Source organism: Salmo salar, chromosome ssa13, assembly GCF_905237065.1.
Source record: "Salmo salar chromosome ssa13, Ssal_v3.1, whole genome shotgun sequence".
In the NCBI taxonomy this organism is placed as follows: domain Eukaryota; kingdom Metazoa; phylum Chordata; class Actinopteri; order Salmoniformes; family Salmonidae; genus Salmo; species Salmo salar.
In genome coordinates this window covers 16780526-16799286 of record NC_059454.1, presented here as the reverse complement: position 1 = coordinate 16799286, position 18761 = coordinate 16780526, and the positions used below count along the sequence as shown (strand labels likewise).

At 44.4% G+C, this 18761-nt stretch overlaps 1 protein-coding gene across 1 annotated transcript in view; it reads left to right on the top strand.

Moving 5' to 3' along the window:
• The first annotated feature begins 14366 nt into the window (after positions 1-14366).
• cacna2d3a (calcium channel, voltage-dependent, alpha 2/delta subunit 3a) overlaps positions 14367-18761 on the top strand; it is a 328563-nt gene continuing 324168 nt past the window's right edge. The window contains exons 1-2 of the mRNA XM_045692990.1: positions 14367-15177; positions 16477-16558. Of these exons, the coding sequence (XP_045548946.1) occupies positions 15050-15177; positions 16477-16558 (210 nt within the window). The 5' untranslated portion in view covers positions 14367-15049. The remainder of the gene's footprint in view (positions 15178-16476; positions 16559-18761) is intronic.

The following is an 18761-nucleotide window of genomic DNA, read 5'->3' as shown; positions in this document are numbered from 1 at the left end:
GGCTGAGGGCTGCTCTGTTCCCCTACAGGCTGAGGGCTGCTCTGTTCCCCTACAGGCTGAGGGCTGCACTGTTCCCCTACAGGCAGAGGGCTGCTCTGTTCCCCTACAGGCTGAGGGCTGCACTGTTCCCCTACAGGCTGAGGGCTGCTCTGTTCCCCTACAGGCAGAGGGCTGCTCTGTTCCCCTACAGGCTGAGGGCTGCACTGTTCCCCTACAGGCAGAGGGCTGCACTGTTCCCCTACAGGCTGAGGGCTGCTCTGTTCCCCTACAGGCAGAGGGCTGCTCTGTTCCCCTACAGGCTGAGGGCTGCTCTGTTCCCCTACAGGCAGAGGGCTGCTCTGTTCCCCCACAGGCTGAGGGCTGCTCTGTTCCCCTACAGGCAGAGGGCTGCACTGTTCCCCTACAGGCTGAGGGCTGCACTGTTCCCCTACAGGCTGAGGGCTGCTCTGTTCCCCTACAGGCTGAGAGCTGTTCTCTTCCCCTACAGGCTGAGTCGCTCTGCAGATAAAAGATGGCATCTTGGAATCTCATCATTAATTAAATTAAGGGAGGTATTTCTGGAGCCAGGTGAGTTGGAAGACTGGGAAGGAGGAATTATTTATGGAAAGGTTTGGGCTTCCCGTGTACTATGGAATGGTCCTGTCATTGTCAATTTGGATCATAGGCATCCCAGACACACGAAGGCTGCGTTTACACAGGAAGCCCAATTCTGGTCTTTTGCCCAATCAGATCAGATCTTTTGCCAAAAATTGGGCAAAATATCAGAATTGGGCTGGCACGTAAACTAAGCCTGAGATGCCTGCTCCCAGCTCCTACTAGGAAGAAAACACAGATCGGCAAAGAAACCTTAAAGAATTTGACTTAAACTTGTCCCACATGTTCTACCACACACCGACACACACACTAAACATACAGACGATCACACACACTTACGCAAATAACCGTACCCATGCCCACCCTCACAAATAAATAACCGTACCCCTGCCCACCCTCACAAATAAATAGCTGTACCCCTGCCCACCCTCACAAATAAGTAACTGTACCCATTCCCACCCTCACAAATAAATAACTGTACCCCTGCCCACCCTCACAAATAAGTAACTGTACCCATGCCCACCCTCACAAATAAATAACCGTACCCCTGCCCACCCTCACAAATAAATAACTGTACCCATGCCCACCCTCACAAATAAATAACCGTACCCCTGCCCACCCTCACAAATAAATAACTGTACCCCTGCCCACCCTCACAAATAAATAACTGTACCCATGCCCACCCTCACAAATAAATAACCGTACCCATGCCCACCCTCACAAATAAATAACCGTACCCCTGCCCACCCTCACAAATAAGTAACTGTACCCCTGCCCACCCTCACAAATAAATAGCTGTACCCATGCCCACCCTCACAAATAAATAACTGCACCCATGCCCACCCTCACAAATAAATAACTGGACCCATGCCCACCCTCACAAATAAATAACTGTACCCCTGCCCACCCTCACAAATAAGTAACTGTACCCCTGCCCACCCTCACAAATAAATAACCGTACCCCTGCCCACCCTCACAAATAAATAACCGTACCCATGCCCACCCACACAAATAAGTAACTGTACCCATGCCCACCCTCACAAATAAATAACCGGACCCATGCCCCCACCCTCACAAATAAATAACTGCACCCATGCCCACCCACACAAATACATAACCGTACCCCTGCCCACCCTCACAAATAAATAACTGTACCCCTGCCCACCCTCACAAATAAATAGCTGTACCCCTGCCCACCCTCACAAATAAGTAACCGTACCCCTGCCCACCCTCACAAATAAGTAACCGTACCCCTGCCCACCCTCACAAATAAGTAACTGTACCCATTCCCACCCTCACAAATAAATAACTGTACCCCTGCCCACCCTCACAAATAAGTGACCGTACCCATGCCCACCCTCACAAATAAATAACTGTACCCATGCCCACCCTCACAAATAAATAACTGTACCCATGCCCACCCTCACAAATAAGTAACCGTACCCATGCCCACCCTCACAAATAAATAACTGTACCCCTGCCCACCCTCACAAATAAATAACTGTACCCATGCCCACCCTCACAAATAAGTAACCGTACCCCTGCCCACCCTCACAAATAAATAACTGTACCCCTGCCCACCCTCACAAATAAATAGCTGTACCCATGCCCACCCTCACAAATAAGTAACCGTACCCCTGCCCACCCTCACAAATAAATAACTGTACCCCTGCCCACCCTCACAAATAAATAACTGTACCCCTGCCCACCCTCACAAATAAGTAACCGTACCCCTGCCCACCCTCACAAATAAATAACTGTACCCCTGCCCACCCTCACAAATAAATAACTGTACCCATGCCCACCCTCACAAATAAGTAACCGTACCCCTGCCCACCCTCACAAATAAATAACTGTACCCCTGCCCACCCTCACAAATAAATAGCTGTACCCATGCCCACCCTCACAAATAAGTAACCGTACCCCTGCCCACCCTCACAAATAAGTAACCGTACCCCTGCCCACCCTCACAAATAAATAGCTGTACCCATGCCCACCCTCACAAATAAATAACTGTACCCATGCCCACCCACACAAATAAATAACTGTACCCCTGCCCACCCTCACAAATAAGTAACTGTACCCCTGCCCACCCTCACAAATAAATAACCGTACCCATGCCCACCCTCACAAATAAATAACTGTACCCATGCCCACCCTCACAAATAAATATTGTCCTAATCACCACTCAATAACGTCCCTATAATGTAATCAGTGATGAACTTGGCACTAACGAGGTGGTATAGACCGTGCAGCTGGTTGCCCGGTGGTCAGACCGGGGAAGGTTGTAGGTAGGATTAAGGTGAGAAACATCATGGTTGCAATGTGGTCCCTTATATTTTGGCCATGGTCATGATATAGCTTGATCATGTGACTACCAGACCGTAGTTATAATACTGTTTGGCTGTGGTGCAGTCATAGCAACAACACATGGTAGTGGTGCAGTCATAGCAACAACACATGGTAGTGGTGCAGTCATAGCAACAACACATGGTAGTGGTGCAGTCATAGCAACAACACATGGTAGTGGTGCAGTCATAGAAACAACACATGGTAGTGGTGCAGTCATAGCAACAACACATGGTAGTGGTGCAGTCATAGCAACAACACATGGTAGTGGTGCAGTCATAGCAACACCACATGGTAATGGTGCAGTCATAGAAACAACACATGGTAGTGGTGCAGTCATAGCAACAACACATGGTAGTGGTGCAGTCATAGCAACAACACATGGTAGTTGTGCAGTCATAGCAACAACATATGGTAGTGGTGCAGTCATAGCAACAACACATGGTAGTGGTGCAGTCAAAGCAACAACACGTGGTAGTGGTGCAGTCATAGCAACAACACGTGGTAGTGGTGCAGTCATAGCAACAACACATGGTAGTGGTGCAGTCATAGCAACACCACATGGTAATGGTGCAGTCATAGAAACAACACATGGTAGTGGTGCAGTCATAGCAACAACACATGGTAGTGGTGCAGTCATAGCAACAACACATGGTAGTGGTGCAGTCATAGCAACAACATCTGGTAGTGGTGCAGTCATAGCAACAACACATGGTAGTGGTGCAGTCAAAGCAACAACACGTGGTAGTGGTGCAGTCATAGCAACAACACGTGGTAGTGGTGCAGTCATAGCAACAACACGTGGTAGTGGTGCAGTCATAGCAACAACACATGGTAGTGGTGCAGTCATAGCAACAACACATGGTAGTGGTGCAGTCATAGCAACAACACATGGTATTGGTGCAGTCATAGCAACAACACATGGTAGTGGTGCAGTATTGGTCAGGTCATGTCATGTGAGCTTGGCCACTCAGGGGTAATATTTTAGTTTGGCAAGTCATCACATAGGATATGTTGCAGATTCAGAAGAAGGAAAGGAAGGCACTTTAAACTATTGCCATGCCTCCAGAGTATCCCTGTCCTGTCCCAGCTCTACCTAGACTACAGCTATGTCACGGTAACTCTCCATTAAGGGAAATGTCACAGACTGATTCAGAAGGTCTTTGTTGGAAGATGTCAGGTTCACTGCAATTACAGCCTGGCCAGACACTGAGGAGAGGAGCACTCGCTGTCTCCATCTGCTGAAAGAAATGGTTCATGAAAGAGAGAGAGAGAGAGAGAGAGAGAGAGAGAGAGAGAGAGAGAGAGAGAGAGAGAGAGAGAGGGGCGGGAACAGAGAGGGGGAGGTAGAAAGAGATAGCAAGTGAGAGAAGAGCGAGAGAGAAGAGAAGACAGAGAAGGAGGACGACAAGAAGAGAGAGAGAGACAAGGGAGAGAAAATAGGATATGCTAATCCCTTTGATGGTGGTATTTCCCTTCTGACGTGATCCATGGTTAATTCTACTCCTCCTTCAGAGTGGGGGTCTGTGACAGGTCTTGACAGCACTACTAACCCCCTCTATTTCCCCTCCCTCCCCCCTTCCCTTCATCTCTCTCCTTTCTCCTTTTTCCATCTCTATCCCTCCATTCTCCACCCCTAGTCTACCACCATCTTCTCCAACTCACTCTCATTCCCACCCTCTCATCTTCCTTTATTCTATATCCACCTCTCTATGTCACTTTCTTCCCCACATCTCACTCTATCCTTCCCACCTTCCTCTCTATCCATTATCTTGATCACCGGTTTTCTCAGCCATCTCTCACCATTCTCTGTCACTATCTTCTCCTCTTATCCCTCCTCTCTATTCTCCAGTGGTCAGTGTGTTTCAGAGTACATACAGTACAGTACACTGAGGTTGAGGGAAAAGTAGGTGGCATGGATTAGCTCCAAATACCTCCTATATGTTTCATTACAGTTCTTCATGGCCCAATGTAAGGCCCCGGTGAAGTTGGTCATCAGGTAATCTGATCCTCGATCTGCTGTCAACAGCTTAACAACTACAGTGGGGGAAAAAAGTATTTGATCCCCTGCTGATTTTGTACGTTTGCCCACTGACAAAGAAAGGATCAGTCTATAATTTTAATGGTAGGTTTATTTGAACTGTGAGAGACAGAATAACAACAAAAGTATCCAGAAAAACGCATGTCAAAAATGTTATAAATTGATTTGCATTTTAATGAGGGAAATAAGTATTTGACCCCCTCTCAATCAGAAAGATTTCTGGCTCCCAGGTGTCTTTTATACAGGTAACGAGCTGAGATTAGGAGCACACTCTTAAAGGGAGTGCTCCTAACCACAGCTTGTTACCTGTAAAAAAGACACCTGTCCACAGAAGCAATCAATCAATCAGATTCCAAACTCTCCACCATGGCCAAGACCAAAGAGCTCTCCAAGGATGTCAGGGACAAGATTGTAGACCTACACAAGGCTGGAATGGGCTTCAAGGCCATCGCCAAGCAGCTTGGTGAGAAGGTGACAACAGTTGGTGCGATTATTCGCAAATGGTAGAAACACAAAAGAATGTCAATGTCCCTCGGCCTGGGGCTCCATGCAAGATCTCACCTTGTGGAGTTGCAATGATCATGAGAACGGTGAGGAATCAGCCCAGAACTACATGGGAGGATCTTGTCAATGATCTCAAGGCAGCTGGGACCATAGTCACCAAGAAAACAATTGGTAACACACTACGCCGTGAAGGACTGAAATCCTGCAGCGCCCGCAAGGTCCCCCTGTTCAAGAATACATATACAGGCCTGTCTGAAGTCTGCCAATGAACATCTGAATGACTCAGAGGACAACTGGTGAAGGTGTTGTGGTCAGATGAGACCAAAATGGAGCTCTTTGACATCAACTCAACTCGCCATGTTTGGAGAGGAGGAATGCTGCCTATGACCCTAAGAACACCATCTCCACCGTCAAACATGGAGGTGGAAACATTATGCTTTGGGGGTGTTTTTCTGTTAAGGGGACAGGACAACTTCACCGCATCAAAGGACGGGGCCATGTACCGTCAAATCTTGGGTGAGAACCTCCTTCCCTCAGCCAGGGCATTGAAAATGGGTCGTGGATGGGTATTCCAGCATGACAATGACCCAAAACACACGGCCAAGGCAACAAAGGAGTGGCTCAAGAAGAAACACATTAAGGTCCTGGAGTGGCCTAGCCAGTCTCCAGACCTTAATCCCATTGAAAATCTGTGGAGGGAGTTGAAGGTTCGAGTTGCCAAACGTCAGCCTCGAAACCTTAATGACTTGGAGAAGATCTGCAAAGAGGAGTGGGACAAAATTCCTCCTGAGATGTGTGCAAACCTGGTGGCCAACTACAAGATACGTCTGACCTCTGTGATTGACAACAAGGGTTATTACCACCAAGTACTAAGTCATGTTTTGCAGAGGGGTCAAATACTTATTTCCCTCATTAAAATGCAAATCATTTTATAACATTTTTGACATGCGTTTTTCTGGATTTTTTTGTTGTTATTCTGTCTCTCACTGTTCAAATAAACCTACCATTAAAATTATAGACTGATCATTTCTTTGTAAGTGGGCAAACGTACAAAATCAGCAGGGGATCAAATACTTTTTTCCCTCACTGTAGCACAGGTTTAGATCACTCCAGATCATTATTATCCAACCCAGGGACCTTCTTTATCCATGTAGAGGGAAGATACAGGAGGCAGTGCACATGGTGACCTTTGGAACAGAGACCATTGAAAGAGAAAACACGCCTGGGGGATGAAATTAAACCTTTCAGAGAAAGTGTAGCTTCCCTTTGGCTCTATATACCCCTTATAACTATGGCATCTGCCAAGAGGTCTGTAATTGTATAGCACGGGACGTAATGCGCTTGAGCTGGAACCTCAGGGTCACTGTTTGAAGACCCAATATAGTTGCTCTATACTCCAATAGCAACAAGGAGCTGAACACCACTACAAACTACACTGAGTGTATAAAACATTAAGAACACCTTCCAAATATGGAGTTGCCCTCAGAACAGCCTCAATTCGTCAGGGCATGGACTCTACAAGATGTCAGCATTGAAGGTCACCAAGAACACACAGGCCTCCATCATTCTTAAATGGAAGAAATTTGGAACCACCAACACTCTTCCTAGAGCTGGCCGCCCGGCCAAACTGAGCAATTGGGGAAGAAGGGCCTTGGTCAGGGAGGTGACCAAGAACACGATGGTCACTCTGACAAAGCTCAAGAGTTCCTCTGTGGAGATGGGAGAACCTTCCAGAAGAACAACCATCTCTGCAGCACTCCACCAATCAGGCCTTTATGGTAAAGGTGCCAGACAGAAGCCACTCCTCAGTAAAAAGCAAATGAGTTTGGAGTTTGCCAAAAGGCACCTTAAGGACTCTCAGACCATGAGAAACAAGATTCTCTGTTCTGATGAAACCAAGATTGAACTCTTTGGCCTGAATGGCAAGCGTCACGTCTGGAGGAAACCTAGCACCATCCCTACGGTGAAGCATGGTGGTGGCAGGATGTTTTTCAGTGGCAGGACCGGGAGACTAGTCAGAATCGAGGGAAAGATGAACTGGGGCGAAGGTTCACCTTCCAACAGGATTTCGATCCTAAGCACACAGCCAAAACAATGCAGAATTGGCTTCGGGACCAGTCTCTGAATGTCTTTGAGTGGCCCAGCCAGAGCCCGGACTTGAACTCGATCGAACATCTCTGGAGAAACCTGAAAATAGCTGTGCAACAATGCTCCCCATCCAACCTGACAGAGCTTGAGAGGATCTGCAGAGAAGAATGGGAGAAACTCCCCAAATACAGGTGTGCCAAGCTTGTAGTGTCATACCCAAGAAATCTTGAGTCTGTAATCGCTGCCAAAGGTGCTTCAACAAAGTACTGAGTAAAGGGTCTGAATACTTACAGGACAAGTCAAAAGTTTGGCCACACCTACTCATTCAAGGGTTTTTCTTTATTTTTACTATTTTCTACATTGTAGAATAAGACATCAAAACAATGAAATAACACATATGGAAAGTGTTAAACCAATCAAAATGTGTTATATTTGAAATTCTCCCTTTGCCTTGATGACAGTTTTTTTTTGTTTAACACTTTTTTAGTTACTACATAATTCCATATGTGTTATTTCATAGTTTTTATGTCTTCACTATTATTCTACAATGTGGAAAATAGTAAAAATAAAGAAAAACCCTTGAATGAGTAGGTGTGTCCAAACTTTTGACTGGTACTGTATGTAAAAAAACATGTTTTCATGCATTTGCAAACATTTTGAATAACCTGTTTTCGCTTTGTCATTATGGGATATTGTGTGTAGATTAATGAGGGGGGGAAACTATTTTAATCCATTTTCGAATAGGGCTGTAACATAACAAAATGTGGAAAAAGTCAAGGGGTCTGAATTCTGTATATACAGGTATATTCCAATTAATTTTTACACTAGATGGAACTATATGTTGGGTCATGGGTCACCGATCACACGTACAGTATATAGGCACACAGGTGACCAGGAAGTGGGAATGCACAGGTATGGAAAGAATACAGTCAGATAGGAAGAGGTGAAGCGAGATGGTTTATGGTGCCCAAAATCTGTCCACAAAAATAAGACCACAAAGTGAGGAATTTTTGTATGGAGGTCAATGTCAAATTTGGTCAACAAAAAAATTGAATTGTTAATTGGTCCGTGAGGCTTATTTGATCTAATTTAATTGTCGTAATGGCTAGGTTGACAACGAATGCACTGATATAAGTGGACGCACAGGGAATTTTGGCAACTTTGGAAAAAAAAACGTTATATCGGAGTTGTGCCTGTTGTTTACACACGTATCTGCCCTCTCATTGGCTAGAATGGTCCCACCTGATCTCGCCTCCCCCCGCCTGCCTTCCATGTTTGAGGACATGTATTTCCATTGTTAGAGCGGTCACTCGACTATCTTGTCAATATAATAGATCTTTGATACAGTTGTCAATGTGCTCAAGATTTACACCTTGGAATTATGATAGGCGCCTACGGTAACTTCATTTGCCTGCATTGCATTCTTTATGTTTTATCTTTGCTGCTAATAAATGGGAAAAAGACCCAACCGACATTTGCAATCCCACCTATGCTAGAGTGCTATCAGGAACTTTTGACTAGGTTAGCGACTAAACACTGGCCTGTACTGCAGAGTAATGGCACTCAAAAAAAATACTCAGTTGAGATTTACCAGAAAAACAAGAAATTCACCCTTAGTTAAAAAACAACTGCTAGTGATTTCTTTTATTTATTTATTTATTTTATATCCAGGAAGGAGGTAAATCGCTGTCTGAAATGCACTTTCGTGTGTGACTGCGTTACCTGGGGGAGATGGGAATTGCTGCTCTGACTTGGTTGACTTGACAATCCATTCTCCACGCCGCACGCCCTCTCTGCCGCGAGATAAGAACAGAGAGAGAGAGAGAGAGAGAGAGAGAGAGAGAGAGCGATATACTTTTTTTGCTTTGTTTTAATAACTTCAAAGTCTTAACACCGGGGCTCATGTGAAATAGTTCACACTGTACAGACGTCAATTCAAAGTATTTTCCACGTTGGTTCAAGGTAATTTCATTGAAATGACATGGAAATAACGTTGATTCAAAAAGTGTGTTTGATGGCTAGAGGTGTGTTTTATACTGAATAGAAATACAACGCAACATGTAAAGTGTTGGTCCCATGTTTCATGAGCTGAAATTAAAGATCCCAGAAATGTTCCTTATGCACAAAAAGCTTATTTCCATCAAATGTTGTGCGCAAATGTGTTTACATCCCTGTTAGTGAGCATTTCTGGTATGGGCAGGCATAAGCTACGGACAATGAACACAAATGCATTTGAATGCACAGAGCTACCGTGACGAGATCCTGAGGCCCATTGTTGTGCCATTCATCCGCCTCCATCACCTCATGTTTCAGCATGATAATGCACGGCTACATGTCGCAAGGATCTGTACACAATTTCAGGAAGCTGAAAACGTCCCAGTTCTTCCAAGGCCAGTATACCCACCAGACATGTCACCCATTGAGCATGTTAGCAATGCTCTGGATCAACGGGTACGACAGAGTGTTCCATTTCCAGCCAATGTCCAGCAATTTCACTTAGCCATTGAAGAGGAGTGGGACAACATTCCACAGGCCACTATCAACAGCCTGATCAACTCTATACGAAAGAGATGTGTCACGTTGCATGAGGCAAATGGTGGTCACACCAGATACGGACTGGTTTTCTGATCCACGCCATTACTTTTTTAAAAGGTATCTATGGCCAACAAATGCATATCTGTATTCCCAGTCATCTGAAATCCATAGATTAGGGCCTAATTCATTTTATTTCAATTGCTTTGGTTTCCTTATATGACCTGTAAGTCAGTAAAGTCTTTGAAATTGTTGCATGTTGTGTTTATATTTGTGTTCAGTGTATTAACTAGCCTGTTGGCACTTGGCACTATTAATTAAACAGAAAATTGACATAGCATATGCTACCATGTGCATTGGTAGTGTGCAAGTACAATAACAATGTTATAGGGATGCTAAATCAGATCAGGCCTATGCATATCATATTCATTAGGACACATGATTTCAAATGATTCTATAATTGGAGCATTTGTATCAGTTATTATAGGCCTATATTAACATTAGGCTCAGTAAAGATGTAGTTGTTATGAGAACATAAGGTCTGGAAAAATGGCTCAGAGATGCCTAGGGATGCTTTTCCACCCAAGATATATTTCCGGTGTTCGTTACCTCTGATCCTATTCCCTATGCATTGCTTTTCTGAGGAATTCCAACACAAGCAGAACATTAATAATTGCTCCACGCATCCGCTCTGTCCTTATTGATTTTCTCCAGCTGTGTATTTCCTCCTCTGTACACACCCAGCATGCCCACATTAGCCGGAGCAGTGTCTGCCCGCCTCATGGGCCTATACAGTACACTGTAGAGAAGTTATCTGTCCAATGACCAGAGCTACTGTAACAGGCTGGTCTCATTGACTAGACGTGACATAGTAAACGTAAATCCAGGTCACTGAAATTATACTGAACAAAAAATATATAAAGCAACATGCAAAGTGTTGTTCCCATGTTTCATGAGATGAAATAAAAGATTCCCGAAATATTTGAAATGCACAAAAAAACGTATTTCTCACATCCGGATTTCTCACCTGCGGGATCGTCTGAGACCAGTCACCTGGACAGCTGATGAAACTGTGGGTTTGCACAACCAAAGAATTTCTGGTAGAAACTGTCAGAAACTATCTCAGGGATGCTCATCTGCGTGCTCGTCATCTTCACTGTAGTTTGGCATTGTAACTGACTTCAGTGGGCAAATCCTCACCTTCAATGGCCACTGGCACGCTGGAGAAGTGTGCTCTTCACGGATGAATCCCGGTTTCAACTGTACGTTGTGAACAGAATTCCCCATGGTGACGGTGGGGTTATGATATGGACAGGCATTTACAGCAACTTCGCACAGCCATTGAAGAGGAGTTTAACAACATTCCACAGGCCACAATCAACAGCCTGATTAACTCTATGTGAAGGAGATGTGTCGTGCTGCATGATGCAAATGGTGTTCACACCAGATACTGACTCGTTTTCAGATCCGTGCCCCTACCTTTTTTTAAGGTATCTGTGGCCAACAGATGTGAAATCCATTGATTAGTGCCTAATGAAATTATTTAAATTTACTGATTTCCTTACTGTAACTCAGTAAAATCTTTGAAATTGTTGCATGCTACGTTTATATTTTTGTTCATTGCAGTATGATATGATGAGTTTGATATGGTTACATAAGATAGAATGTTACTCAAGGAAAAATGAATAGAGGGTGGTTGGTCGAGGTGGATGGGTAGGTATATAACACGAACGTTTAGCAACCGAAAGGTTGCGTGTTCAAATTTCATCGCGGACGTCTTCAGTATTTTAGCTAATTAGCAACTTTGCAACTACTTACAGATGTTTTGCTGCTATGCAACTAATTAGCATGTTAGTAACATATCATTGTTTTTGCAAATTTGTAACATATCATACGAATTGTAATTTGTAACATATCATGCGCAATGGATGATGAACATTCACAAATTAAACAAATTAACACATATGAAACATAACATATCAGACTAAAATGATTGTATTGGATTTACGTACAGAATAATACGAAATGCTCTGAGACCACGTTGACTGTAACTGTGCAGTAGGCTATATGGCAAGAGGCTGGTGATGAGAGGACACTCGGACTGATGAGAAGACACTCAGAGTATAGACACTATATGTTTACTGCATAATCAACAGAGCTCAAATAGGCCTCGGAGTGAGCCCACAGGATCTCTATGGATCTCAACATTTTCTCTCAGCCTCATGGCATAATGTGTAGAATAGCATGAGATTAGCTATGAAACTGCAAAATCTTCTCTCTGCCCGATGGCAGTAAGTGTAGAATTGCAGGAAGTTGGCTTTAAAAATCCTTTTTCAGATCTTGCAGGGCACTGTGAAACTGCAGTACGCCACTGAGTGAGCCCAGTCCTTCAGGTTTGAGATGTGATGGCTGCCAGGCAGCAAACTGAGCCTCTGGATTTGAGAACCATGTGGTGATGTTTCCTCTGGCTGTGTGTGAAACTTGATCTGTCAGCGGTTTCGGTTCACACGCGCTGTGCCCTCTCCCTTTCACTTGTGTCCGGCATGAGAGAGACTACAGTAGCCTGTATATGACATAAATCTGCGCTTCCAAATTGACATATTTCCAGCAACGTCCATTTAATCGTCCAGTTTCTAGACCGGAAAGAACCTGACAGACTCTCTCTCTTGTCAGTAAAGCTGTGTGTCTATTCATGCCCCTCTGCCATCTCTCTCTCTCTCTCTCTCTTGCTTTCTCTCTCTCTCTTGCATTCTCTCTCTCTTGCATTCTCTCTCTTTCTCTCTCTCTCTTTCTTCAGCACTTTTGTACTAATTCCTGCCTCAGTGAACCTGGCCTACAGAGCTGACTTGATCTGACATGAAAGCTGAAGAGGAGCTATTATAGCCCTGTATAATCGAGAACACTCAGAGAGAGAGAGGGAGGGAGAGAGGGAGAGAGAGAGGGAGAGAGATAGAGAGGGAGAGAGAGAGGGAGAGGGAGAGAGAGAGGAGAGAGAGAGGAGAGAGAGGTCAGAGAGAGAAGTGCACTACATGACAAAAAGTATGTGGACACCTGCTCGTCTAACATCTCATTCCAAAATCATGGGCATTAATATGGAGTTGGTCCCCTCATTGCTGCTATAACAGCCTCCGCTCTTCTGGGAAGGCTTTCCACTAGATGTTGGAACATTGCTGCGGGGACTTGCTTCCATTCAGCCACAAGAACATTAGGGGGTTCGGGCACTGATCTTGGGAAATTAGTCCTGGCTCACAGTCGGCATTTCAATTCATCCCTAAGGTGTTCGATGGGGTTGAGGTCAGGGCTCTGTGCAGACCAGTTAAGTTCTTCCACACCGATCTCGACAAACCATTTCTGTTTGGACCTCGCTTTGTGCATAGGGACATTGTCATCCTGAAATAGGAAATGGCCTTCCCCAAGCTGTTGCCACAAAGTTGGAAGCACAGAATTGTCTAGAATGTCACTGTATGCTGTAACGTTAAGATTTCCCTTCACTGCCTAGCTCGAACCATGAAAAACAGCCACAGACCATTATTCCTCCTCCACCAAATTGTACAGTTGGCACAATGCATTCGGGCAGGTACTCTAGCGTTCTCCTGGCATCCGCCAAACCCAGATTCGTCCAACAGACTGCCAGATGGTGAAGCGTGATTCATCACTCCAGAGAACGCATTTCCACTGCTCCAGAGTCCAATGGCGTATTGTAATGTTTTTAAAATTGTATAACTGCCTTAATTTTTTTGCCGAACCCCAGGAAGAGTAGCTGCTGCCTTAGAAGCCGCAAATGGGGATCCATAATAAATACAATAGAAATGGCAGTGAGCTTTGCACCACTCTACCTGACGCATGCTATTGCGCATGGTGATCTTATGGCTCGGCCATGGAAACCCATTTCATGATGTTCCCGACAGCTCTTGTGTTGACTTTGCTTCCAGAGGCAGTTTGAAACTTGGTAGTGAGTGTTGCAACCGAGGACAGTCAATTTTTACACGCAAAGTGCTTCAGCACTTGGTGGTCCCGTTCTGTGATCTTGTGTGGCTTACCATTTTGTGGCAGAGCCGTTGTTGCTCCTATAAGTTTCCACTTCACAATAACAGCAGTTACAGTTGAAGGCGCAGCTATAGCAGGGTAGACATTTGACGAAATGACTTGTAGGAAAGGTGGCATCCTATGACAGTGCCAGGTTGAAAGTCACTGAGCTCTTCAGTCTGGCCATTCTGCTGCCAATGTTTGTCTATGGAGATTGAATGGCTGTGTGCTCGATTTTATACACCTGTCAGCAACGGGTGTGGCTGAAATAGCGGAATCCACTCATTTGAAGGGGTGTCCACATGCTTTTGTATATATAGTGTATGTTGTCATTCGGAACCACAGCATTAACAACATTCCCCTCAGTATCCTCGAAGAAACAGCATCACCCTCAGTATCCTCGAAGAGAAGAGCCTCAGCACATCATTCAATAGGCGTGCTCCTCCCGCATCATTTTATGGTCGCCTTCAGTCTTTTCCCTCTCGGGACTCGTTTATTATTTCTCTCTACTCCTCACTCCACTCTCTGGCTGCAGTAGGTCACCGAGGCGGTTTAACAGACTTTGCTTACAGCGGGAGTCGACTCGAGCTCAATCGCGCAGCGGTGCCGTTACTGCCGGTTCAGTCGGCAGGAGAGAAATCGCTGCGCTCAGGACAACACACAGCAGCAAACCCAGAAGAGACCGACTCTGACAAAAACCCTGTCGCGCCGCGTCCGCGTTGTCACATCGGAGAGAATGGACACACTGAATTAAAACATTTACCATGATTTATTAAGTATTGATTGGACCAGTAATTTGGGTTATTTAAAGATTTTTGCTACTTGGCTACCCGGGAGACGCAGCGCACAGAAACGCACACAGAGACGTAGCTGAAAGCCCCAACTCCTAGTGGGCACTGAGGGAGGAGTGTGAAGATGCCGGGGGATCTGAACTCGATGTGTTCTCGTGTGTGGAGTGTGTGTCTGCTCCTAGTGTGGATATGTCTTGGCACGAGGGTCGTCGGTGTGGTCGGGTCGCACCAAGGCAGCATCCCTCTCTCCGTGTGAGTAGTCTACTAAAATAAATGTCAAACTGTCACAAAGCTGTCAATAACGGTCACTTTCACAATACAAATAGTAGCCTATAAAATACTTATTTTTATTTTTAGTTGATCAAATTGTATTGTTATTTTGTGTAATAATGGGGGAATATCTTTCATAACTGTGTGTTTCAAACCTCAGCAACAAAGTTTATTTGGTAGGCTTAGACACAAAACGCACAAAAACGCACGAAATTTGCTGTAATGAATTATGTGCATATATGCACGAATTGATTGGGAGACTGAGTTGACTGAGGAACTTCGCGGGGGTCGGTCCTGTCCAGGTAGTGATTCAGATGATATGCGACTCCAGCGGAAGTCGCACTCTGCACTCAAAATATATATATTTTTAGTTTACAATATGTCAATATGTAATAAATTCAATTGTATTATACAGTGACAAGCTATTCATTAATTTAAACGTTTTTTAGAACCTAAAAATAGAGTTTTTGTTAGCGATACCACCTGCTTTTTAAAATTCTTACAAAACTAGACTACATAGAGAAGCCTACATTATATGTTCTTATGTAGCCTTATGCTTCAATTCCATTGATGCTGTCAAGTGTGCAATAAGTCTATCTAACCAAAGCCATGAAATTGTCATGTAAGACCAGATCATACTGTTCCCCTCAGATGTGTTCTCAGCTGGTGCTTTCCTCTGTCTACATTCAGTAGAAGCTTTATCCAGAGCAACTTACAGGAGCAATTAGGGTTAGGTGCCTTGCTCAAGGGTACATTGACAGATTTGTCACCTAGTTGACTCAGGGATTTGACCATTCGGTTACTGGCCCAACGCTCTTACCCATCAGACTACCTGCCGCCCCTCTGTGCATTAGATCATATTGGATTGATAACAAACATTCTGTGTTTTTATTATTTCTAGTACCTTCAGACAAGTCAGTATTGATCAATCAACATACATTTTTTTGTGTTGCGCATTTCACAAATACATTTGTCACAAAGTGTAGGTTTATAAAGTGCAGTGCCTGCACAAAGGGACCTAGCCTGTAAACACCAAAGACCATAAAGAGCAAGCTGATTCACAGTAGCTTAAATACACTGTAGCTGTGTGTGTGTGTGTGTGTGTGTGTGTGTGTGTGTGTGTGTGTGTGTGTGTGTGTGTGTGTGTGTGTGTGTGTGTGTGTGTGTGTGTGTGTGTGTGTGTGTGTGTGTGTGTGTGTGTGTGTGTGCGTGCGGGTGCAGGTGCAGGTGCATGCGTCCATTCCTGACCAGTGTGCTCTCCTGTCTGTGTTCTCCATGCAGGGTGAAGTTGTGGGCCTCAGCGTTCGGAGGAGAGATCAAGTCCATCTCAGCCAAGTACTCTGGTTCCCAGCTACTGCAGAAGGTAGGCTCTGCTCTGCTCTGCTCTGCTCTGCTCTGGAGAATCTATCACATCACAAACCTGAAATGTAGTCCACACAAAATGAAAATATAATGTACACAGAAGAGGTTAGATATCATGAAATAGAAAGGTCTTTCTAATCTGTACATTTAACAGAATATGGTAAAATATGTTTTACTGGGTAGTTCTGCGTCCACAGTTATACATCTTCTATAGACTGTCCGTTTTTTTCACATTTGATGACTATTCGATGACTATTCACTAGTTGTTGATGACAAAATACAATTAACATTTTATCTGAAAATAACAATTTTAAAACACCCCTGGCGCGGAAAATAATGTTGAAAGAACACTGCTTTGCAGTAATTCTGGAGATATTTTGCAAATGTTCCATACATTTTTACTTTCAACCTCTTGCTAGCTCACACCTTGCACACACCCAATTATTTTGCTGAAGATTTAATACGATAGATTAGAATATTGTCTATTAATCGACCGATTTATCTTGTTGTCAATCCATATTGTCGGATACAGATGTGAAGGCCTATGTGAAGGTTTATGTGAAGGTTTATGTAAAGGCTTGTATATTGTACATGGTACATATTTGTGCTGTTATCACTGTTTGATTCTGTGTATGTCTGGTGGACTGAAACATATAGGCTCTATACGACCGACATGTTCTACCGTTAAAATATGGTCTTTGAGGGAAGGAGAGGGAGAAGAGGGAAAATCGTTGTTAAACAACATTCCGTTTGTCGAAGGAAAATCTGTTGAAATGCAACTGGAATATTGAGGGGCAATCATGTAAATGGCTATCTTTTTTTTCTTTTCTTTTTTGGAAACAGAGTGGCTTAAATGTGAGTTTGAACCCCTATAGAGAGTCGGCCACATATTTAAAAGCCTGTATGTGAGGTTTGTTAATGGGTGTTCTTTTCTCTAGTACTGTGTAGTGGAAGTAGTAGCAACACACACACAGAGACACACACACACACACACACTTACAAGCACACTTAGCAAAGCATTATCTTTTATTGCTAAGCAACAAAACGTTTCACACATATCCCCCCCCCCCCCGTGCAATCCACACACCCTCCTCCACCACTCAAACGTTGTGGCATTGCTTTGCAGTGTGTAGTGGAATGCTAATTTGGTTAATATAGGGTTAATGGATGTGATAGCTAGCATAATACAGATTTTGCTAATGCAAGGTCAGTGCATGAGGACCTAGCCTTGTGCTATAATTCACCCAGGGCTGGGTGACATAGTAGCTAGCCTAATGCTAATGTGGCTAATGTAGGGTCAATGGGTGAGTCAGCTAGCCTGATGCTAACAAGGCTGATGTAGGCTACAGTTGATGTGTGAGTTAGCCAGCCTGCGCAGTCTCTCAGAGCTGGATGATGAGGGAGTACTGATGTGAACTACCAAACCATCAGCACACTGATATTGTGTGTCACAACTGATATCTGAGACTTGGCTCTGTTTCATAACCTACTCCTGTACTTTCACCTCTGGTTCACAGACACACACACACACACACACACACACACACACACACACACACACACACACACACACACACACACACACACACACACACACACAAGATGGATTACATCACCCCCTGATAGGAGAGGAGAGCAGTGTTATTTGATAGGATAAAACCCTCCCCCACTCCCCAGCCGCCCAAACTGAAGATTTTCCCTCCTGCGTAACTCAATGTCTTTAATACATGTAAATAAGGGACAGAGGGTTAATTGTGCTAAGAAAAGACTGGAGACCTTTTCTCTGAAAGTACGTCTTTTCACCTCCATTTGGTTTCTTGGAAAATAACACACACGCACACGCATATGGACGCAAACAGACACACTCACACACACACACACACACACACACACACACACACACACACACACACACACACACACACACACACACACACACACACACACACACACACACACACACACACACACACACACACACACACACACACACACACACACACACACACACATGCACACACACACAAATGCACGCACGCACGCACACGCACACAATCTGAGTTGTGCCAGATTGGCTGCTTTAGTCCAGGGGTTTAGGGGAGGGAATAAGGGTCATTGTTTTTTAACCATTTAAAAGCAACGACTAGAGCTATTGGAAATATATTCTAGAGAGAGAGAGAGACTGAGAAAGAGCGAGAGAGAGA